This window comes from Myotis daubentonii, chromosome 2 (genome assembly GCF_963259705.1).
Source record: "Myotis daubentonii chromosome 2, mMyoDau2.1, whole genome shotgun sequence".
NCBI classification, from domain to species: Eukaryota; Metazoa; Chordata; class Mammalia; order Chiroptera; family Vespertilionidae; genus Myotis; species Myotis daubentonii.
Window position 1 is genome coordinate 105,472,553 of NC_081841.1, and position 24,218 is coordinate 105,496,770.

At 48.4% G+C, this 24,218-nt stretch overlaps 1 protein-coding gene across 1 annotated transcript; it reads left to right on the forward strand.

The window, feature by feature from the left end:
* Positions 1-1,891: 1,891 nt before the first annotated feature.
* On the forward strand, positions 1,892-21,538 carry MEDAG (mesenteric estrogen dependent adipogenesis). The gene is made up of 5 exons (XM_059684097.1): positions 1,892-2,328; positions 13,283-13,392; positions 15,053-15,165; positions 17,137-17,422; positions 19,429-21,538. The coding sequence occupies exons 1-5, from the start codon at positions 2,048-2,050 to the stop codon at positions 19,551-19,553; spliced, it is 915 nt and encodes a 304-aa protein (XP_059540080.1). The 5' UTR covers positions 1,892-2,047; the 3' UTR covers positions 19,554-21,538.
* Positions 21,539-24,218: the final 2,680 nt, after the last annotated feature.

The following is a 24,218-nucleotide window of genomic DNA, read 5'->3' on the forward strand; positions in this document are numbered from 1 at the left end:
TCTTACCTGGATCATGTCTCCAGCCTTCCTGCTTCAAAACGTCATCTATGTGGCCATAACCAAAGGTATCTATCTAAACTCAGGTATAATTTCTTCAAAACATTAAAAAAAAAAACCTCCCCACTTCCTTCCTTCAAAACATTCAAAACCTTCCCATTGCTTTAGAATCCAAATTCTTAGGCAGCTCAGAAGGCCTCTCATAGTCTGGCTCCAACTTCCCTTTCTGGTCTCATGTCATCTCTCACCCCAAATAGGCCTGGTATGCTTTAGCCATATAACATTCTCCAGTCTTCCTCAAATAGATCATACCTTCTCTCTTAACACAGACTGGTCTAGAATCTTTTCTCCCAGTTTCCTGTTGATGGTGCTCCTTCACCTGGGAACTCCTTCCCTGTTCAGAGTCCAGCCCATTGAGAAGCATTTCTGGGGCCTCTCCCAGGTAGTAGCCACCACTGTCTTGACCTTACTTTCAAAATACTTAGTTTGTACATCTATTATATCACTCATCTTGACCAGGTTCTTTGTTTTGTTGTTGTTGGTTCTTTCAGAGCTTAAGATGCTGCCTGATGCACAGCAGTGAGCATGTCAATGTTTGGGCGGAGAACCACCACCTGTGTAGGGTTGCTGGTCTAAGGCATGGTACCACATCTCTCCCGGTGAATGCAGCCCCAGCCCAAGGTCCTGCCTCTGGCCTCAGCCCTCCTCACACCCATCCTCAGTGCAGTGGTCAGGCTTCACTTCACCAAAGAATCCTCTTGGATGCTGGTTTCACAGGCAGATTCCCCCTTCTTCTCTGTAAAAGATTGATCGATTGTGGTCAATGCATGTTGGGTGATTTAGATTTGTTCAGAGAAGCCCGCATGTGGGGGATTGAGCCTGAGGCTGAGGGACACAGGTCAGGAGGAAGGACTGGTGAATGGAGTTCATTGATATTCTGGGATTTAAGTGAGATATGATAGGACTCTTCATTGGACTTGATTAAGTCTGAATGGGCCCATGATGGGCATACACAAAGACTAATGAAAGCTACTCTCTAAGTTGTACTCAACTTTTAGGAGCTAGCTTAGAGTTCTAAATTATAGGACTTCGGGAATCTGCTGCTCAGCTCCTCAGAACTTGGCGGGATTCTCCTCCCATTAACCCAGGGACATCCCCAGCAATGCTTTTCACTCGGTGCTGTGGTGGCTGGAATGCTTGTCCCCCCATTAGATTGTAAATTGGGCAAGGTCAGGGTTTGTGTTTATTTTCCAGTCTTCTCAGAATTTAGTCGGTTATCTGGCTCCTAGTAGATGTTTCGGAAATAGTTGTCATGAAACTAAATAGTGCTTTCATACCCCAGGAAATCAAGCCATTGGATGTGTCTGCAGAATGGGCACTCAACTTTCTGTAGACCGATTGAAAAAAGTGAACTTGTTGGGGACTCGCGGAGGCAGTCAGGAGGAAGCCCTGCTGGCCCCTCCAACCCCCTGCTGGGCCGGCTCCCCGCGGCCTGCGCTCCCGCGCAGAGAAGCTATGGGGCGAAGCGCACAGGGGGTTCACAGAGGCTTCATGAAAAAGTGACGTGACGATCTGTGGGCTCTGTACCAGGGGGGAACGCAGGGTAAGGGCCAGGTCGGAGAGCAGGCGAAGGGCGCGCCTCCTCCACTGGCACGCTCCGCTCGGGTGCGGCGTCTGGGGCCTGGGTGGGTGCTGGCCCTTCCCGCCCACCAAGCGCCGACCCGGCTCCAGGGCCCCTGTCCCCACCCCGCCGCCGGTGTCCTCCCAGCCCCCGGTGAGGAGTTGCGGACCCGGGCCGGCGCCCGGGAGGCGGGTGAGTAAGCGTTGGCGGCCGGCCGGCGGTGGGGCGGGAGCGCGCCCAGCTGAGTGGTGCGCACTCGGGCCGGAGCCTGGGGTCGCGCCCGCGGCCGGCCGGGCGGGGCGGCGCTGAGGGCGATAAAAAGGCCGCGCGGCGCCCGCGCCGTCTCCTCTCCGCTCCGCTCCGGGCTGCAGCGCTCCTCACGGGTGGGCGGCACCGGGGAGGGCGGACCGGGACCTCCGGGGCGGCGGGATGGCGGCGGCGGCGACGTGTGCACCCCCGGCCAGGCCCAGCCTGACATCCATCTCGTCGGGGGAGCTGCGCAGCTTGTGGACGTGCGACTGCGAGCTGGCCCTGCTGCCCTTGGCCCAGCTGCTGCGCCTGCTGCCCGGCGCCCTCCAGCTGCGCGGGGACCAGCTCGCCGTGCCCGGGTCCGGGGAGCCGGCTGCCACCAGCGGGGGCTTCAACGTCTTCGGCGATGGTCTTGTGCGCCTGGACGGGCAGCTCTGCCGCCTCGGCCGCTACATAAAGAGGTGGGTGCGCCACCCCCCCACCCCCACTTCGAGGTCCCCGGGAGGGAGTCACCGCTGGCCTCCGCTTCTTGGAGCCGTCACCGGGGCCGCCAGCTCTCCCGCCCGGGCTTTTCTGCCCTGCGCCCACCTCGACATTTGCAGCTGCGCTGGAAGCCGCCCGGGGGAGCACCCAGCTGGCCAGTGATTTTCCCTTTCTGACCCCTTAACTGGGTCAGATGAGCTCAAACTGGGGCACACCCTTCGGGGATGTTTCAGAGGAGAGACTCACATCCTGGCTTTAGATTGGTGGGAGGGGGGAGAGAATGCTCAATTTTGTGCACTGCGAGCTTTATCCGGTGAGGAGACCCAGTGGAGAGTCGTATAAAAGTTCAGTGTCCCATCTTTTAGTGTTTCAAGTAAATGAATAAATAAATCACAGCTGAGAAGGGAACAAAGTCCCATAAAATCTAACCCAGGGTCCTCTGTGCCATCGTGTGGGCAAAAGTAAGTGTTGTGTGCAAGTGTGTATGTGTCATACTTTTCTGAGAACTGACTGCCTGGAATCGTGCAAGAGCAGCCTAGAGCTTAATTCATAGATGAGTAAGCCGGCCAGCTATTACAAAGCCTTTGCTACTGGGAAAGACAGCAGCACTATGCCACCCCGTGGGTGAGATGCAGCCAAGAGGAGGCAAGCAAGAAAAGACATTTAAAATGCCTTCTTCAAGCTGCTGGGAAAACCTTGCTTTTCCACACAGTGAGAAGGAGGGATTTGAATGCCTGAAAAAACCACCCCTTAGCAAGAATTTCTCCCTTCCTTAGTGAATAGAAAATCCCAACTCATACGCAGGAATTCCAACCCTGGGAGGAACGGAATTAGAAATCAGATTTGTAGAGATTTAAAAAGAAGTTAGGCATTGCATTTGAGAACGATATGAAAAATAGAAATGCCCAGAATTAGTTGAAGATATAGGTTAGGCTTTTGACAGAGCCAGCACTCCCAGTCTTAGCAAACAGTGCTGCAAATTTTTAAATGATTTTGTAGTCTGGTCATTAAACTCTTGCTTCAAACATCTCCTACATAAAAGAATATAAAACAGCAGTGGAACCCTGGCAGTTTAGAGTTCAGAATAAATAATAACCAGGCAACACAGACCAGGGTGCAAACAGTCAGAAATACAAGATTTTTGTCATCTAAGCAATTGTGTGAGGGTTTTGTACTGTGGGAAAGAGCAAGGAGAACCTGAAAATAATTCAGGGACTGGAAGGAACCATCTGTCTTCCTCTCAGGAACATACTATGGCAGGGAAAGTAGGCTTTTGTAACGGGGTGTGTAGTCCTGAAGGATGACTGGGAAGGAACCTAGTGTGAATGGAGAGAGCCCTCCAGAAAGAGAGGGAAGACTGAGTCGTAGGCCACAGTGCAAGGTTTGCCCTCATGGATCACGAGGTGGATGCATAGTCAGAATTCAGACTTCCAAAGTTGCTGCTCCTCAGCTTGGCCAAATTTACCCGGTTGTCTTCAGCCTTGGGGCTAGCATACAACTTCCTTTCTCAAAATATTGCTCCAGAGCAGTGATTTATTCCCTCCTTCCCCTCCTTTCTTCCTTCCCTTCCTTTCTTCCTCACGTCTTCCTTCAATAAGTTTTGGCCAGTTTTACTAAAGACACATTTGGCATGATTTGCTTTTTACCCATCTGTTCTGGCAGACTGCTAAAGGTCACACATCTCCTGGTACCAGCCAGTGTGCATACTCTAGTGTTTCTAGCAGCTGTGCCCAGGTCAATATTTCCAGGGTAGTGGTGAACATCAGTTTTGGCTAACAAGGAGTAACACTCTATTTGGGACTTCCCCAAGGTTGGGCAGTTGGAGAGGATGACCAGTTTCTCTTTGCCTTGTCTGTCATCTTCAGAGTTGGCTGTACCCCCACACGTACTTTCCACTTTTCATGAGTTGGGATCTAGAGCTGATGGACTCCAGTGACTTTTTCATCTTTGCAGTCACCATATTCCTGCCATAGGTATGATGGCCCCCACCCAAGAGCAGTCGAGAAGGTGTGTGTGTGTGGGGGGGTGGGGGTGGGGGCGGGGGTAGGGGAACGAGAAAGCAGAGCAATCATCCTTAATCACTTTGGACTGTAGACTTTGGGGGATCAATCACATGTAGGCCTTCTCCCCAGAAACAAAGAGACACACCCAATGTTGCTGACCGTTTGGGTAGTTTATGAGATAGTTGAATTCAGCTAAGAATCCTTGCTCTGCTAATTATTTTTTTCCATTGCACAAGTATTTTTGGTTTGGGATAAGCCCACAGTGTAAGCAGGACTTTTTTCCAGGGCCTCAGAGGTGTGTACTGTGGCTTTCACTAGGTCCTTTTCTGAGGAAACCGAAAAGTTCAGAGCTGCTGACCCTGACATTCCTATGGCTCACTCGCTCAACTTACTGTGGTTTGTTTTCTGATACTTTAACACTTTTCTACATACATACCTGCCAAATAAGCCCAATGCAACATAGGGTGATGGGAAGGTTTCCTGATGGCCCTCAGGGCTTTAAAGCTTCTGAGGACCTGCTTTAAAAATATTTGTCCTACTTTGTGGGATTTATGGCAAGACCTTTACTATTATTTTTTCCTTCAAGCTCGGGATTTCTGTTGGTATTACAAACAAAACCTGCTCAAGACACAAGGTACAAATCATCGTTAACTATCACATACACACCTTTTTCCTGTAATGCAGCCTCTGAGTGAAGTGTAATGGCAAACGATGGGCAAAGTGGAGCTATAATCCCTGCTTTTCAGTGTTTCCCTAGCATGAGAGGGGCTGCTTGGGCAATAACAATTAGCCCGACAATAATAACAGGGGTCACTAATATTTGCTTGGGTACCAGGAATGGGGCACAATGTTTCACAGCTGTTATTTCACAAAAGTTTATGAAGTTGGCGCTGTTGTGTCCTCTTTGTGCAGTTGAGAAATTAGGATTGGGAGAGGTCAAGTCCTGCACCTGAATAGGATCCTGGGAAGCATGGAGTCAAGGCTCCTATGCAGCCTTGTCTAACTATGAACCCCTGTGTTCGGCACACCGCCCAACCCGAAATCTTTCTGCATTACTGTAGAAAGCAGTTTTTTGGTAAGTTTCCTGAATCTACAAAAAAAAAAAAAAATAACGGAAATTACATTAGTCAGGACTCATCTTGTATAATCAACCCAAAAGCAAAAGTAAGTCCAGTGGTTGTAAAGAAGCCACTAAAAGCAGAGAGGTGACCTGTTCCTGCCTGTGTTCAACCAGCTTTTAGTGATGACAGTCACACTCGCCTGGAGGGCAGCCGCCAGGGGCAGAGAGTGAGGGGTTGAAAGAGGAGACTCATGGAGTTAAAGTAAGGACCCCAAGGCAGAGCTGGAACATAGTCAGATTTGTACTGGGGAAGCCTCACCCCCACCCCACAGTGGAAGTGCTTGGGCTCCCTCTGCCTGCCCAGGCGCACCTCTCAGAAGTGACCTTGCCTGAGGCCAGGAGGTGTGGAAGCAGTGACAGCTCCACATACAGAGGGCAGAAGGGTTACCCTTGCTGCGGCTGAACTCAGCGGGCTCCCATCCTGCCCTCTTGGCTGGTCTTCGGCTTTGGTTCCCATGTTTGAGTTTTGGCTTTGGTGATTTGCCCAGTTCAGCAACCCCTTCACAGGGCACCGAGTGATACTGATGAAGTAATTTTCATTGCGTGTTGAGCTGTGTTTTTATGAGTACAGTCTCAAGCACATGTGGACGGGCAGGAGGGCCAGCACCAGATGGCCTTGGTTGGAATCCGGGTTCTGCACTTACGGCCTCAGTGACTTGGGAAAGCTACTTCATCTCCGTGACTCAGTCTCCTCAGCTGTAAAATAGGAATGGTAATTCCTCACTCTTACAGCGTTGCTGTTCAGAGTAAAAATTCATAAAGTGCTTAAAATAACTTTCAGCACATATTGATTACTTGACAAACATTAGCTGTTATATTATTATTAAGCAGCCCCCAAAGCCAAGTGCTTCACACACATTATTTAATCTTTTAGCCACTTCATAGATTTCCTTTTTTAAAAATATATTTTTATTGATTTTAGAGAGGAAGGGAGAGGGATAGAGAAATAGAAACGTCAATGATGAGACAGAGACATTGATCAGCCCCCTGCACGCCCCCTACTGGGGATCGAGCCTGCAACTCAGGCATGTGCCTTTGGCCAGATCAAACCTGGGCCCCAGCAGTCCGCAGGCCGACACTATCCACTGAGCCAAACCAGCCAGGGCACGGATTTCCGTTTGTCAGCTAGATTTTACAGGTGAGGATATGGATCTTGTCAAAGTTAAAAGTCACAGAGATAGAAATCAATTCCAAATCAGATGATTGAAAAGCCTCAAGCCTTTGCTGCCTTCTCTCCTGCCTTCCTTCCTCGGGAGCCTTGTTCTGGGCTTCCAGACACACTCTGGTTTACTTCTTGCTTTCAGCTCACCTGATGCTTGCCACATGCCTACCTAGAGGAGTGGAGGCCGCCACCCCATTGTCCCCAAGGCCTGGCGAAGCCATGACTCCTCCTGGGATCCCTATCTTTCTCCCGCTTTGCTCACCCATCCGTGGAATGCTGGGCCCAACAGGAGGATCACTTTTCGAGTGTGTGTCTCAGCTCAATAAGTGGTTCTGACCCCAGGACTCTCCCACTTTGCTCTTATTTAAGTAACTGGGACATAACCCTGTTGAGAGTGGACACTGAATGTAGAGAATGAGCATTCCTCCAGTATTTGTGTGTTTGAACCATTAACTAGTTTGTAAACCTCTGAGTGGGAGGGACCATGTCTTAAACCATTGTTTTGCAGACTTTAAATAAGCATGCTGGTCTCCTGGGGATTGTGTGGATGTACGTTCTGATTGAATAAACCTGGAGAGGGGCCGGGGAATCTGCAGTTTCACACGCTCCCACATGATGCCAGTGCTGCTGGTTCAAGGGCCACACTTGAAGCAACAAGGTCTAAGACAGTTATCGTTTCATATTGAAATGGTGCATCTTCTTATCTGTCTCCTCAGTGGACTATATGCTTCTTGAAAGCAAGACTATTTCTCAAGCGTCCCCCCTCAGCACATCATTGGTGCAAATGTTTATTGCATATATGAATGAATGAATGAATGAATGAATGAATCGTTCTGTGCACTATCACAGTGTTTCACTGCATTGTGTGTCAATAGTTGGTGAATGAATGAATGACCATGTGTATCCTCAGTGTGTGGCAGAGACAATATAGTGATAAATCTAAAATTTTTTGCTTAATTTCACTACAGTAGGGACGGAGGAAGACTGAGAGGAAGTGAAAGAGAATTTTGATGCGGTTCTGTAGAAAGCTATCATGTTAACACTGGAACCACAGGAAGGCCATCCTGCGTACTCCGAAGGGCAGAAGGTTCCTGCAGGCTTTTGCTATTAAAGCAGCGGTTCTCAACCTGTGGGTCGCGACCCCTTTGGCGGTCGAACAACCCTTTCACAGGGGTCGCCTAAGACCATCCTGCATATCAGATATTTACATTACGATTCATAACAGTAGCAACATTACAGTTATGAAGTAGCAACGAAAATAATTTTATGGTTGGGTCACAACATGAGGAACTGTATTTAAAGGGCCAGAAGGTTGAGAACCACTGCATTAAAGGTTTATGAACTCTTAAGCAATTTTTGGGCCTTCTACAAGAACTGTTCTAACATGTGTTTCTCTTTTTCTCTGCTCCCCTCTCTACACACACACACACACACACACACACACACACACACTCTAGAGGCTCAGTGCATGAAATTCATGCAAGGGGGCGGGGGGGGGGGTTGTTCCTCCTCCTGGCCTGTACCTCTCCAATCTGGGACCCCTTGGGTGATATCAGTCAGACATCCCTCTCACAATCCAGAACTGTTGGCTCCTAACCACTCACCTGCCTGCCTGCCTGATTGCCCCTAACTGCTTCTGCCTGCCAACCTGATTGATGCCTAACTGCTCCCCTGCTGGCCTGATCGCCCCCAACTGCCCTCCCCTGCCGACCTATTGCCCCCAACTGCACTCCCCTGCCAGCCTGATCGCCCGAACTGCCCTCCCCTCCCAGCCTGGTCACACCCAGCTGCCCTCCCCTGCCGACCCATTGCCCCCAACTGCCCTCCCCTGCTGGCCTGATCGCCTCCAACTGCCCTCCCCTGCTGACCCATTGCCCCCAACTGTACTCCCCTGCCAGCCTGGTTGCCCCAAACTGCCCACCCCTGCTAGCCTGGTTGCCCATAATTGCCCTCCCTTGCTGGCCTGGTTGCCCCCAACTGCCCTCCCCTGCTGGCCTGGTTGCCCCCAACTGCCTTCCCCTGCCAGCCTGATCACCCACAACTGCCCATCTTGTGGCGATGTGAGAGCAGCCATCTTGTGGCAGCCATCTTGTGTTGGCCATCTTGTGATGATGTGAGGGCGTTGCATGAGGGCACGAGGACCATCTAGGCTTTTATTAGTATAGATATTTCAGAGAGGAAGGAGAGGGAGAGAGAGAGATAGAAACATCAGTGATGAGAGAGAATCATTGATCGGCTGCTTCCTGCATGCCCACTACTGGGGATCGAGCCCACAACCCAGACATGTGCTCTTGATCAGAATCGAACCCAGGACTCTTCAGTCCACAGGCAAACACTCTATCCACTGAGCCAAACCAGCTAGGGCTCCATATTTTTTTAATGAACACACACACATTCAGATGGAAGCTAAAGGTTTGAATTTTCATTCATCCTTGAGCAGTAAATCGTTAGAGCCAAGGGAACTTTGGAGCAGCGTTTTCAGATCATGCTACAGATGATGTGAAACCTGAAGGCACTTCAGAAAAAGGGAGGTGTCTTAGAAGGTGGGCAATCTTTCAGCCAGTCCTGATTCACTAGAAGCAAAGATAGTGGTGTTTTCTCATCCCACCTTTCGACTATTGCCTTCATTCAGCTGTTCTCTTTTGCCTTCAAACAGGAGAGATGAGGACAGAAATTGGAGCAATGAAGGAGAAACTCTTGCTCATTTCCCCAGATGCTCAGATTTCCCTCTTTCCTGGTCACTCAAAGGAACCCAGCCCTGGTTGGTGTCAGCAGCTTACAGAACTTCATCACCCGTGGCTAGCAGAGTTGGCCAGGATTACAGATACTAATTATTTTGTTGAGCATCTACTATGAACCCAAGTATAGTACATATGTCAACACTACTTGCACTGCATTGAATTGACAAACAGAAGGTAATACTGTTGTATCCCTTTACAGAGGGATGAAAGCACAGGTTCAGGCCAGTTAAGTAACTCACTTAAGGTCACAGTGGGTTGTGTCTGTGGGACTGAGTTCATACAGTCAGTCAGTTAGGGCATGAATTGGATCTTTTCATTTCGAATCATTATGCTCTTCATCACATTGTTCTGCTTTTCAGTCTTTGGATTGGAGGCAAGTGTAAAAAACTTCAGCCTAGAAAAAAGCATTTTGGGGCCAGGGTAAAAGCAACAATGAAATGAGAGTTTAAAGGAACCATCTTCAGTTGTTTGCTTCTCCTCCCTAATGATAACATCAGCAAATATAGTTAAGTACCCAGTACACAGAAGCAATGTTTGCATTAGTCATTCAGAAATGTGCACAATTCAAGATGAAACAACTAGTCCCTAATACAGTCTAGTACGGCTCCTCCAAAATAAAACAAGTGATTGGATGCCAGATACTTAAATATCTGTGAGACTTAACAACTCGATTCGCAGTCTTTTTGCATTTTGGTGACTTACATATCCAAATTTCATAACAGCGAGTTCCAAAGGAATGCTCATATTTCTTTATTTCATTGGAATTTAGAGGTGTTTAACAATTGGACCATAACTGGGAGGTTGGGAATAGATGACTTGAGGAGGTATTTCTTGCAACCTGGATCAGTAAATAGGGATTTTGCCACCATCTCCTTTCTGTGAGTTCTGTTACCCGTTCTCATATAAGCAGCGTTTCCACACCTTTGAGGTACAGGGATAACTGACATGCTCTGCCATGATGTTAACAGGCCCCTTAAGATCCTTAAAAGTGCCTCTAAATCATCAAAGGAAGAATACATTATGTTGAGCATAGCTTTATTATTCAGGGGATCTTATCCAATTCAGACTCTAAAAGAAAAGGACGACTCATGTGTAGGTGACCCATTAAAGTCAGCATGTGGCTATCCAGAAGCTCCACCCCCCCCCAGCCCCCTTCTCTGAACACGCCAAATCCATAGTGTTCCGAAAGCCTTCCATAGCATTCTGGAGCAAACTGATTATTTTCACACCCAGTGGTCATTTCTCAGCTGAAATTTTTATCTTTTCCCTACCAATGACACCTTGGATCAGACGTCAATGGATTGTATAGGCAGAGGCACGTGGTGTCATTTGCATCATCAGAATAGTAATAAAAACTACAGATTTTCTGGTTGTGCTGGAGAGTGACAATCTAACCATGGATGTTGAGAGAGCAGAGGAGGTGCTTTGAGGAAATGTGACTGCTAATTGACTCTGTGATAAAAAGGTGGGAGACTGTGAAAACCCACCTTGGATGGCTCACAGGTGGTACCTGACTCCTGCCCTGACATCGCTTATTTCTTTTTTATGTTTAATCCATTCAGTCTTGCCCTTTTCTTCTATTGCTATAAGAGATTCCCCCCTCTACACCTCTCCTCTCACCCTCTGCACCCACAGGTCTCACCGGCCCCTCCTCTTCTCAGTTCTCTCTTGTCTGCTGGACCATGTCCTTGGCAGCTGAATAGATGGAAGGTAGAGGGAACAGGAGAGCTCTGGGAACCCCTGTACTGCTACCCTCTTCCCCAGCCTCACTTCTAGGCCCTGAGCTCCTCAGATGTGATAAGGCCCATGTGAATGCCTACCTGGTACCCAGCACATCTTAGGTACTGAAGGAATGTCGTTCAGTGAAGGAATAAGAGCGAGTGAACCGAGTAGTGGTGGCCCCCCTTTCTTTTCCCTTCTCCTTTGCCTCCTTTCTCCAGTCCCTTTTGGCAGTTGATCAATTATGACTAAGAAGAACAGGAAAATTCTCTCTCTGCTAATAACACAAGTGCTTCTCCCTTTCAGATACCCCGTCTCATCCCATTCTCCCTCCACACAGTTCTGACTTGGTGAAGGCAAGGGCAGGGGAGGGATGGAGAAAGGACCAAACAAAGTCCCCAGTCTGGCCTGGCCAGTGTAGCTTAGTGGTTGAGTGTCTACCTATGAACCAGGAGGTCACAGTTGAATTCTCAGTCAGGGCACCTGCCTGGGTTATGGGCTCCATCCCTAATAATGGGTGTGCAGGAGGCAGCCAATCGATGATTCTCATTATTGATGTTTCTATCTCTTTCTCCCTCTCCCTTCCTGTCTGAAATCAATGAAAATATATTAAAGACAAAACAAAACACAAAACCCAGTCTGCATTATCATACCCAGTCTGTCCCCTTATTACTCCTCAGGTCCCCCACCCCTTCTCCATTCCCACCCTTGTCTTCCCTACTCCTGTCCTCCTCACAAACACCCCTGCACCCCTTCCCTCCCTTCTTCCTCTTCCCCACCACCTGACCACCACCAGTGCCCATGGGTTGGGAAGTGGAGACTGTGTTAAAAGCCTGGCCAATCAGAAGACAGGAAGCACTTTAGAGGCTCCCTCAGGGGTCAGGTTTTAAATGCTCTCAAAATCAGGTCTGACAAGCCCAGAAAAAAATAGTGATATATTTCTAAGAAACCAAGTTGGGAGACAGACAGCAGAAGCTGTGTTTTTCTGACTCAGGGGTAGATATTCTCCCACATGCTCTTGACCCATGCCTAGGCCAGGGTCCTGTGTGCTGGCCCCTCTAACTGGATTTTGGGATATGGGCGAAGGGAGCTCTCCAGCCCTGTGATTTTTTCAGGTCAGACACTGAAGGACAAGCCGGAAATAAACTCTGGAGCTGTCTCTGCCTTTGACTAGGTGTCAAAAGCAGACATGCTACTGCCGTGTTGCAAAAGCAGCTCACACTGTTGCCAGGCTGGCTGTCCACCAATGCACGTGTCCCCAGAGCTGGGCCATCAGTGGAACCAGTGCCATGATGAAGAGGACTGTGGCAGTGCATCCTCCAGCCTGCTGGACTGGATGCCATTCAGACTGGCTAGATCCGTGGTCGGCAAACCGCGGTTCACGAGCCACATGCAGCTCTTTGGCCCCTTGAGTGTGGCTCTTCCACAAAATACCACGTGCGGGCACGCATATACAGTGCGATTGAAACTTCGTGGCCCATGCGCACAAGTCGGTATTTTGTGGAAGAGCCACACTCAAGGGGCCAAAGAGCCGCATGTGGCTTGTGATCCGCGGTTTGCTGAGCCGCAGTTTGCCGACCACTGGCCCAGGTCCACATGGCACCTGAGCTTGGGTTTGGTTAGAAAATTAGCCATCTTCTTGAAGGAAGCTAATTTACATTTGAATCTGCCTTTTTATCAACATGTGGGTAGAGACCTAGAAAGACAGCTGGAAAATATGTAGAGTAGGGGGAGAAAGCTGACATACTGGATGATAGAGAAGGAAGGGAAAATTGTAGACCCACTGGTCATATGGGATGACTGCCCTGGGGACGACCAGCTAATTCCACTCATTGAGTGTAATTTGTTTTCAATCCAGACAGACATAGAGCTCTGAGAGCTTCAAATGAACTCTTGTATCCCTGAACTCTTGTATCTAGTTTCTGGTCATGATCTGAGAGCCAAGCGTTGGTGTCAGGCCACCCTAGGACCATGGCCACCTTTGGGTTGCAAGTTTATCTCAGCTGATCAGGAGAGAGAGGGGGCTTTATCCGTATGTTATAAAACATGGTTGCCTCTGCAATGACACATTTTAGGGGACCTCTCTCAAATGGACTAGGGATGTGGCAGGCACCTGTGCAGACATCCCCTTCCCAGCTTAGATGGGCAGGTATATTACATTTGCTGTTATCTCTGCTTTTTTCATAGATATGTGGAACTGACCAACTACTGCGATTATAAAGACTACAGGGAAACTATACTGAGCAAACCGATGCTGTTCTTTATTAATGTACAGACCAGAAAAGACATCTCAAAAGGTTGGTATTTAACTGTTTTGGTTTGGTTCTGCCTTGCTGGGCTGTGGACTGTGGCATGCTGATGTCAGAAATTGGGTAGGGGGAAAGCAGAGTGGATGTCGGCTTGTGACAAGGTTGGAGCCAGAAGCCCGGTGTGTCAGGCCATCTGAAGCACAGCCCGAGCCTGCAGATCAAACCTCTGCATAAGCCTGGGGCAGTAGCCATCTGTCTGAGTTTTCCTTCATACTTTCTGTCAAGGCAGGAAGTGATTTTATATTCTGAGCCTGCAGGGGTTGCAAAAATGACTGAAATGATGAAGATGAGGGTATGTAATACTGTCTACCACATGAGACACTTAGGTGTTCTGGGTCTGCTCTAGCGTCAATTGGTACAACAGCTCCACAGGGCTTTTCATTCAAACGGGAACATTTTTGGACACGAAAGGAGGTACTGTGAACAATTCTTCTGGGACTAACTCAGGCAAATTAGGATGCATGGTCAGCCTACCTGAGGTACTTGTACTATCCCCATTTTATAGATGACAAAACTAAGATAAAGGAAATAATACCTGTAGATGCTTTTATGTTTCATGCTATGATATTTGAATTTCAGTTTTAGAAATGTCTCTTTATGGTTTCTTCCAAGAAATCAGACTGGCTGTTAACAGCCATATTAACATAAGTTCCAATATGAAAATATCTCAATTTTCCCTTCTTCCTCCTGCCAGAGAGGGGAAATCATGGACATAATGATAGAAATAGAATTTTTGAAATTTATTGCAATACAACATTTTTAAAGTTATTCCAAGGTAACAAGAAAGGATCTACAAGTTCCAAAGAAACTTCTTTAAACATTCAGTCTCATCCAGATTCTTGGAGCTGATGCTCTGCTCATTTCAATCCAGAGTCATTCAGATTTTCTTTCACTTCTTAATTCAGAGTCGGAATGTTCTGGGCAGGAAGGGCCAGAACACACAGTAACTAGCAACACTCATAGAGCATCTGAACCCTTGATGTTATTTGGCTTGATGATGGCCATGAATCCAGAGAGTTCTCTAGGGATATAATTCACAGATGTATTAGGTACACCTCCTGATCCATCTCTCTGAAGGAATCGTAAGAATAAGAGGTCTGCTGAAACCGGGGATTGTTTGGGCACAGAAGAGAGTCCTTCTCAAATTGCCTTGATTCGTAGCACCCTAGACCAGCCCTTTGGCAGAATGAAAGTCCCTGGGGAAGAAGGGTTTAGGGGAGGGGGAGACATGGGGCAGCCTTCTCTCCTGGACTTGGCTGATGTTTTGCTTTGCAAATGACAACATGTCGGCGACAGTCAGGTCGCTATTTAAATATCCAGCAAGGCAGTGACAGGAACACTAGCCATCCCGCATTTCCCACTTCAGCTCCCTGTGCTGCATACTAACATGGAGGCTCAGTTCTAGTTTCTGATAATGACGGTTTCCCAGACAGAAGTGACAAAGTGCAGCCCAAGGAGGCCTGCTTCCTTCTCGTCTGCAAAATTCTCTGAATGTTTCTAGAAATCTGGTGAGGCTTTGCAGTGAGCGGGGCTAAAAATGAATAAAATCTGCAAGTAAGGTGGGAATCACTGCTTTGTCCAACACTAAGAAGTATGTTATGCCACACATGCACACTTCTTTTTTTGAATTCTGCTTCCAAATTTCTAGAAAGAACATATGCCTTCCTTGTGAACACAAGGCACCCCAAGATAAGACGACAGATAGAGCAAGGGATGGATATGGTCATTTCCTCAGTGATTGGAGAAAGCTATCGGCTCCAGGTGAGTGTTAGCCTGTCTGAATCCAGGACTGAGGCCACATAGAGAGGGGTTCGAGCACTTCATGTAGGGCCGAGTCCCTAGAGCTCAGCTATAACTTAGCTGTGTCCAGACATAGATGTTTTCTATTGCTTCATAATCACTACCAATACAATGAGCAGAGTTTGTAGCAACTTATTAGAAACTAGAGGCCCGGTGCACAAAAATTTGTGCACTCGGGGGGGAAGGGTGGGTCCCTCAGCCCGGCCTGTGCCCTCTCGCAGTCTGGGACCCCTCGGGAGATAACGACCTGCTGGCTTAGGCCTGCTCCTGGTGGCAGAGGGCAGGCCCAATCCCTAGGTGCAGCCCCTGGTCGGGCTCAGAGCAGGGCCGATTGGGGAGTTGGGGCACCGCCCCATCATGCACAGAGCAGGACAGATTGGGAGGTTGCGATGCCACCCCCAGTCACGCTCAGGGTAGGGCCGATTGGGGGGTTGGGGCACCGTCCCCTGTCACACTCAAGGCAGGGTCGATGGGGAGGTTGCGGCGCCACCTCCTGTCACGCACAGAGCAGGGCCAATCAGAGGGTTGGGGCACTGCCCCCTGTCACTCACAGAACAGGGCCCATCAGGGGGTTGGGGCACCGCCCTCTATCACCCACAGAGCAGGGCCAATCAGAGGGTTGGGGCACTGCCCCCTGTCACTCACAGAACAGGGCCCATCAGGGGGTTGGGACACCGCCCTCTATCACCCACAGAGCAGGGCCAATCAGGGGGTTGGGGCGCCGCCACTCTCACACTCAGGGCAGGGCCGATGGGGAGGTTATGGCTCTACCCCGTCACACACAGAGCAGGGCCCGTGGGGAGGGGGGGGGGCTCCCCCCTATCAGGCACAGAGCAGGGCGGCTCAGGGGGTTGGGGCCCCTTCCCCTGTCACACACAGAGCCGCAGGGCGATCAGGGGGTTTGGGCGCTGCCCCCTGTCACGCTGATCCCGGTGCCAGGAGGCATATTACCCTTTTACTATATAGGGTAGAGGCCTGGTGCATGGGTGGGGCCGGCTGGTTTGCCCTGAAGGGTGTCCTGGATCAGGGTGGGGGTCCCCACTGGGGTGCCTGGCCAGTCTGGGTGAGGGGCTGAGGGCTGTTTTCAGGCTGGGAGTGAGTGAAGTTCCCAACCGCTCCTTTTTTTCTTTTTTTTTTTTTTTTTATTCTGGGCCAGCTTTACCTTGAGGCTTGGCTCCAGCTCTTAGGCCTTCGGCTGCTGAAAGTAGGTTTCTGGCCTTTGCTTACAATGTTGCGAATCTGCTGGCTGAAGTCCGGCGGTATTTGTTACAATGTTTCTTAAACTGCCCGCTCAGAGGCCTGCAGCTGCAGGCGGGGAACGTTGGTTTCCTCCAAGGATCCTCCGTCACTGAGGCAAGCAAGCCTCATGTTAGTTTCAAGCTGCCTGGCTGCCGGCCGCCATCTTGGCTGACAGTTAATTTGCATATCTCGCTGATTAGCCAATGAAAAGGGTAGTGGTCGTACACCAATTACCATGTTTCTCTTTTATTAGTTTAGATGGGATAATAATGAATGTCAGTTTGACCAAGCACTTCAAGGTCTGTAGATGTAATATGATTCAAATACAAATGTTTGTTTTGAAAAAGTTAAGGCAATCGTTGAACGTCAACCTATGAACCAGGAGGTCACTGTTCAATTCCCAGTCAGGGCACATGCCCGGGTTGCAGGCTTGATCCCCAGTAGGGGGCATGCAGGAGGCAGCCAATCAATGGTTCTCTCTCATCATTGATGTTTCTATCTCCCTCTCCCTTCCTCTCTGAAATCATTTTTAAAAAGTTAAGGCAACTGTTTAAAATTTAATCTGCCAGAATGAAAGAAAAATAAGAGGTGTGACATTTTGGACATTTGGGCAGTTGTTAGTAATATAGAATTCTAGGTTATAACATTATCATTATATGCATGAAATTCATCAAATTTGTCTCTCTCTTTCAGTTTGATTTTCAAGAAGCAGTAAAGAATTTTTTCCCTCCGGGAAATGAGGTGGTTAATGGAGAAAATTTGAGCTTTGCCTATGAATTCAAAGCTGACGCATTATTTGATTTCTTCTATTGGTTTGGGCTCAGCAATTCCACTGTAAAGGTGAATGGAAAAGTTCTGAATTTGTCAAGTACAAGACCAGAAAAGAAGGAGACAATTAAATTATTTCTGGAAAAAATGAGTGAACCATTAATTCGAAGGAGCAGTTTCTCTGACCGAAAATTCAGTGTAACTTCTAGAGGTATGTTAAAAATTTTCATAGTTAAATAAAAGGATAGAATAGTATAATGGGAGAGGAGAGTCAATGCCTGTAAAAGGTAAGGCCTCTAGATAAAGCGAAAATATAATATATCACATTATTCAAAAAGTAAGAAGTGAGACATATTTACTACCAAAAAGAAATATAGTGTTAGGCTCCTTAAAGTTTTCTGACATAGTAGTTATATTGTGCAGCACACCCAGAAAATAATTTTAAAATATATTATTAATTTAAATACATATTAATGCTCATTTGAATGTTGTTAACACTTATTTAAATATTATGAAAGAATGATGCTTTCCTCATGTGCATATTCTGGCAACAGATATGAACAAAGATGTCAGCTGGAGGAGGAGTCTACGTGGTCAATAGCCATCAATTTTACATCAATTAAAATAACTGGCCCTGGCTCATGTGACTCAGTTGACTGGAGCACTGTCCATCCATGTAACAAAAGGTTTCGGGTTCAATTCCAGTCAAGGCACATACCCAGGTTATAGGTTCCGCATACATGAGGCAACTGATTGATGTTTCTCTCTCACAACGATGTTTCTCTCTCTCCCCATCCTCCCTCTCTAAAATCAATAAACATATCCTTGGGTGAGGATTAAAAAAAATTGGAAGGGTTCTCCAGAGTTTGTGAGGTCACAGTGAACAAATGACATATTATATGTGGTACATTCTGGATTTTGATATCCGTGCCTCTTTCCTAGGAGTTGAGGAGACTTGTCAGACTGGTGTGGCTGAGCAGGTGACACCGGCCACACCTTCTCTAGTCAGTTCTCTCTGTCCTATGCTATTTGGGCTGTAAAGCAACTTCCTTGAGCCAGGACTTTTGCTGCTAATTCCAACAAACAACCAAAAACAAAACAAACAAACAAAAAACTCCACCAGTCTCTATGAACCTGCAGTTTCAAAAAGTTTGAATGTGAAATGCAGGTCTTCATTAATTGTATTTAATACAGTTGCTTTCTTCCAATGTTTTAGCAAAAATGCTTACTCTAGCTATTTCTTATTTTGGAAGTAGCCCATCTGTCTCTGTTTCTCTCTGTCTCTCCTTCTGCTTCCTCCTCCCCTCATTCTCTCTCTTCCCTCCCTCCCCCAGTATCTGTCTCTCCCTCCTCCTCCTCTCCTCTCCTTTCTCTCCTTCCTTGCCCCCTATCCCTCTCTTCTCCTTCTCCCCAACTCTCTCCCACTCTCTTTTATGCCTTCCTCCCCCTTTTCTCCCTCCTCCCTCCACATTGCTTTAGCTTTCTCTGCTGGGTGTTCCTTGCAAAGATGCCTCTGTACTCTGCTCCTTTGCAGCAGTGTGTGTGTGTGTGTGTGTGTGTGTGTGTGTGTGTTGGGGAGTGTTACCCTGATCTTCTTTGGGGAAAGATGAGCTTTCCTGGTTGTGGCAGTCCGAGGTGCCTGGTCCTTCTTGTGACACCCCTCCAGCCTTACCCACTACCATAGCAGCCTGGGTAGGGTTTTACTGTTTGACTGTTGCTCACCCTCTGTCATGTAGGTTGTGCAGGGTGTCCACTGCCATCCTGGGGGCAACAGGGGTATGTGAAGTTGGGTGGTGCTTCCTTAAAATTCACTGTGAGCCATCCCTGGGCCACTTACACTCCAGAGCCGTGGGGAAGGGTTCTTCAGGGCTGGCCAGCAAGGTCATGATCATGGCAGAGGGCAGAGCCAAGATGCAGCAGTGGCCCAACCTTTGTCCTAGGCTGTCCCAACTTTGGGCCTTTTGGCATCAAGTGAGAAAAGGCTCATGCAACTCACTGCAAAGCTACTCCGGCCCATGGAAAAGCAAATGACAACCCAGGGCCTACTGGGAAACAAAATGTAACCCATCTCTATTGCGCTTTTGAGATTTCTGAGGAAGCCAGGATCCTCTCTTCAGTATTGAAGTGGTTCCTTGAGTGTTGTGTGAGTTCTCAGGGCACTGTGGGTTTGCTTCTGTTTTCCAGTGATGGCAATAATGCCTGCTTTACTTCTTTCAGGTTCAGTAGATGACGTTTTTAACTGCAGCCTGTCACCCAGATCATCTTTGACGGAGCCTCTCTTGGCAGAATTACCGTTTCCAAGTGTTCTGGAATCTGAAGAGACACCTAACCAATTTCTCTGATTGGACTGAACATGTCTAGTTCCTCCTACACTCCAGGCCAACTGAAGGTTGAGGGGAGGAGCGGGGAGGTGGGAGGCAGGCCTTCCACCCTCTGGTCCACCCCTCTGCTTCTCCAAGAGAGCGCTCCTCTCACATTTCCCTGGGTGCTGCCTTGCCCTGGCAGGCTCCATGTAGCTGACTTCAGGATGGCCGGGCACTGGCCCCATGGCTGGGTATCCCCGCCTTTGAACACTTCTCCAAAGAGGTAGAGGGACCAGTGGGGTCCTGCCACCCTGAGTGCTTTGTGTAGAACCTTGGCACCCAGGGAGTTTCTTTGGCAGTCTCTGTAGGACCAGTCTGATATGGGCTTTGACCATGATGCTTCATAAGTCACAGTTTGGCCCTCTGCTTGGGACACCCTTGTCTGAACCCGAACTTAGCCAGCACGGTATTAGCTGTGCTGTTCTTTTGCAAACTTGGCTGGCACCTTTCACTGGAAGGCAAATGTATTTCTCATCCTGCCTTAGGAGAACTATTCTAGGTAAGGTTTACTGGCGATTAGCCAGGTTGGCTGGATGGCAGCCCTGCCACCTGCTGCCTAAAATTTGAACTCCCTTGGCCTCCCTCTTAACAAAGTGGCTGATGTAGAAAGAGGCCAAGTGATGTGCAATGAAACAGTGACAGGGGAAGGATCATGATTATAGCAGTGTCCTCTTTCTATACAGAAATGATATGAAAGCACATTATGTCAGTTGGGTATTATTATTATTATTTACTTTTTTATTGAATTTATGAGGGTGACAGCCTATCTAATAAAAGAGTAATATGCATGTTGACCATCACTCCAGCACACAAGATGGGGGTGACCAGGCCTGCAGGGGAGGGCAGTTAGGGGCAATCAGGCCAGAAGGGGAGCAGTTAGGCATTGATCAGGCTGGCAGGGGAGTGGTTAGGGGCAATCAGGCAGGCAGGCAGATGAGTGATTGGGAGCCAGCAGTCCTGGATTGTGAGAGGGAAGTCTGACTGTAGGCCCGATATGGACACAAGATGGCTGGCAGGGGAGGGAAGTTGGGGGGACCCAGGCCTGCAGGGGAGGACAGTTGGGGGGGGGACCAGGTCAGCAGGGGAGAGCAGTTAGGGACAACCAGGCCAGCAGGGAGGGCAGTTGGGGATGACCAGACTAGCAGGGGAGGGCATTTCAGGGCGACCAGGCTGGCAACAAAGGGCAGTTAGGGGTGACCAGGTCAGCAGGGGAGGACAATTGGGGGTGACCAGGCCTGCAGGGGAGGGCAGTTAGGGGCAATCGGGCCAGCAGGGGAGCAGTTAGACATCGATCAGGCTGGCAGGGGAGTGGTTAGGGGCAATCAGGCAGGCAGGCAGATGAGTGATTGGGAACCAGCGGTCCTGGATTGTGAGAGGGATGTCTGACTGTAGGCCTGATCCCGGGCTGTCAGACATCCCTCGAGGGGTCCCAGATTGGAGAGAGTGCAGGCTTGGCTGAGGGATACACAACCCCCATGCACAAATTTCGTGCACTGAGCCTCTAGTTGGTTAATAAAATGATATAGGTTTCAGGTGTACAATTCTAATATACATCATCTCTATATTGTATTGTGTGTTTACCACTCCAAATGAAGTCTCCTTCCATCACCATTTATACCCCTAATACTAGTTGGTATTTTACATAAGCCTTTAACAATCCTAACACTAAGAGCAAAATAAAAGAAAGCTACAACATTACCACAATACATTGTTAAATCAATCCATTTCTCACCTATAGCTACAATGGAATTCTTCAAAAAGAAAAAAAGATCCTATCTAAATATAAAAGCTGATTGAGTAAATCATTCCATATGCTTATAATGAGAAATACTTATGAATCCTGAGTATAATTTTTCTATCCTTGAAAAAAAGTCCTGGTATTTCAATAGCATTACCAATTATCTTTTTTACATTTGAAATGTTATGTACTATCTTTGTGCAATTAAAACTTTCTTATAATTCAACATATAATTGATTAAATTTGTGACCGTGTGTGTGTGTGTGTGTGTGTGTGATCTTTCCATTGTGCTTTGTATATATTTGCCTGGTATCTTATTAAATGACAAGGAGAATTGTGGTTTTCACAGCCACACTCCAGAGCCTTTTGAAGAGCTGGGCTATGCAGTATTTGGAGAAAAGAAACAAAATTTGATATGATCTTAGTAATAGAAGAGGATAAACAGTTGTTATTCAACTCAGTGCCGAATGAGTATTAACAATAAAATGAGTTTTATGCCAGGACAAACAAACCTTGGGTAAATATCAAATATTAAATGCTTTCCACAGAAAAGAAAAACTTTTCACAAAAATTGACAAAGAAGATTTTTTGAGAGTAGCTGAGTTAAGAAAACCCATCAGTAATCACTCCAGGAATGAACTAAAAGTCTGGAAGTTTTCATTTATAAAAAATAAAATTGTCAACTGTGAACCAAATGCATTAAGTCATTCAATATTCACTCAGCAAAATTTATTGACTTCCTGTAAGGAAATATATACTGTGCTAATGTATCCTATTAGCAAACTAGGGGCCCGGTGCACGAAATTCATGCACTGGGTGTGTGTGTGTGTGGGGGGGGGGGGGCGGGGGGAGTGTCCCTCAGCCCAGCCTGCCCCCTCTCACATACTGGGAGCCCTCAGGCGTTGACCCCCATCACCCTCCGATCGCCTGATCGGCCCCTTGCCCAGGCCTGACGCCTCCACCAGAGGTGTCAGGCTTGGACAGGGGACCCCCATCTCCCCCCGATCACTGGCTCTGACCCCCGCCCAGGCCTGAGGCCTCTGGCCCAGGAATCATGCCTGGGCAGGGGACCCCCATCTCCCTCTGATCGCTTGCTCCACCCCCCGCCCAAGCCTGACGCCTCTGACCCAGGCTTCAGGCCTGGGCAAGGGGACCATCATATCCCCCCCAATCCCCGGCTCCGCCCCCCACCCAGGCCTGTTGCCTCGGCCAGAGGAGTTGACCCTCATCACCCTCCGATCACCAATCACCGGATCGGCCCCTTGACCAGGCCTGAGGCCTCCAGCAGAGGTGTCAGGCCTGGGCAGGGGACCCCCAGCTCCCCGCGGTTGCAGGCTCCACCCCTGCCCAGGCCTAATGCCTCTGGCTGAGGCGTCCGGCCCGGGCAGCTGGGACCCGCAGCTGCAGCGGCCCCGCGATCGTGGGCTTCGCTTTAGGCCCAGGCAAGGGACCCCTAGCTCCCGGGACTGCCAGCTTCGACCGTGCCCAGCTCCCATTGCTGGCTCCACCCCTACTTCCTGCTATCACTGGCCAGGGCGGCAAAGGCGCCTGATTCTCTGATCATGGCTGGGGGGCAGGGCAAAGGCGGCCCCAGGGCCGCCTTTGCCCTGCCCCCCAGCTCTTAGCTCCCCCCTGGGTTTCCGATCACTGTCATTGGCAGGGGGCTTCTTCCTGCTTTCCCTTTCGCCTCCCTGCATTGTGCCTACATATGCAAATTAACCGCCATCTTGTTGGCAGTTAACTGCCAATCTTAGTTGGCAGTTAATTTGCATATAGCCCTGATTAGCCAATGAAAAGGGTATCGTCGTACGCCAATTACCATTTTTCTCTTTTATTAGTGTAGATGTCACAGAGAAGTGATATTGGGCAATCTTTAAAATTGGATCTTCCTGGATAAAAGTGGCCTCAATCTGGGTGGAAAATGGCCAAATTCAGCTATTTCAACAGTTTACGATCAATCCTATATAATAAAAGGCCAGAGACTGTAACAGCATAATGACTGGAATGACCAATAGACCAGTCGCTATGAGGTGCTTTGACCACCTCTTAGTCCCTCCCCACAGCCCACAGGCTCTAATTGCTGGATGGCCAATGGGGAACCATGGGGAGTCGGGGTGGGTAGTGGCAGGGCAGGGCTGGACTGGGGACTGGTGAGCGGGCAGAACGCTGACCTCTTGTTCCCTCCCCCAGCCCGCAGACTCAGATCGATCGCCAGCCAATGGGGAACCGGGGTGGGTGGAGGCGGCAGGGTGGGACTGGGGACTGGCGAGCTGGCGGAAGATGGCCCTGATTGCAGGCTAGGCCTACGGACCCTACCTGTGCATGATTTTTTGTGCTGGGCCTCTAGTAGAAATATAAAGGACAAGAGTGACCTAAGCAATTCATCCATTCATTTCATTAATTCACTCATTTATTCATTCAACACATATGATTGAGCACCTACTATGTGCAGTTCACCGAGGTAGATGCTGGCATATAAAGGTACCTAAAGCATGGCCTGAGCTTTCAAGGAGCTTCCAGTCTTGTAAGAGAAGACAGGTGTACTAGCTATTAAGAACAATAAAATGAGTGCTATGAGAGAATTTCAAAATGGAAAACATCTACAATGCTTATCCAGTTTTGGAGATAAAATTGATGATGTATAACTGTAAAATTTAGTTTTAAAACAAATCTACAAGGGTTGATTTATTAAAATGTCTGATTTAGCTAAGCTCTCAGTGAAAGATTCACCTTGGAGACTATTAATTTATTCCAACAAGAATGCAAATCTGAACATTATCTACAGAATGAGGGAGTGTTCTTCTCATTACCTCAGGGTGAAAGTTTGATTTTTGGCTGAAGGATAATATTGCCCAATGTGATTGTCTACTTTAATCATCAGCTCAACTGTCTTTACTGTTTCAAAT

Bases quoted from the DNA above. Each gene is read 5' to 3' on its own strand.
- MEDAG (XM_059684097.1), top strand. From the start codon at position 2,048: ATGGCGGCGGCGGCGACGTGTGCACCCCCGGCCAGGCCCAGCCTGACA. The intron at 15,166-17,136 runs GTGAGTGTTAGC...TCTCTCTTTCAG, and splicing joins GAGAAAGCTATCGGCTCCAG to TTTGATTTTCAAGAAGCAGT. The intron at 17,423-19,428 runs GTATGTTAAAAA...TACTTCTTTCAG, and splicing joins ATTCAGTGTAACTTCTAGAG to GTTCAGTAGATGACGTTTTT.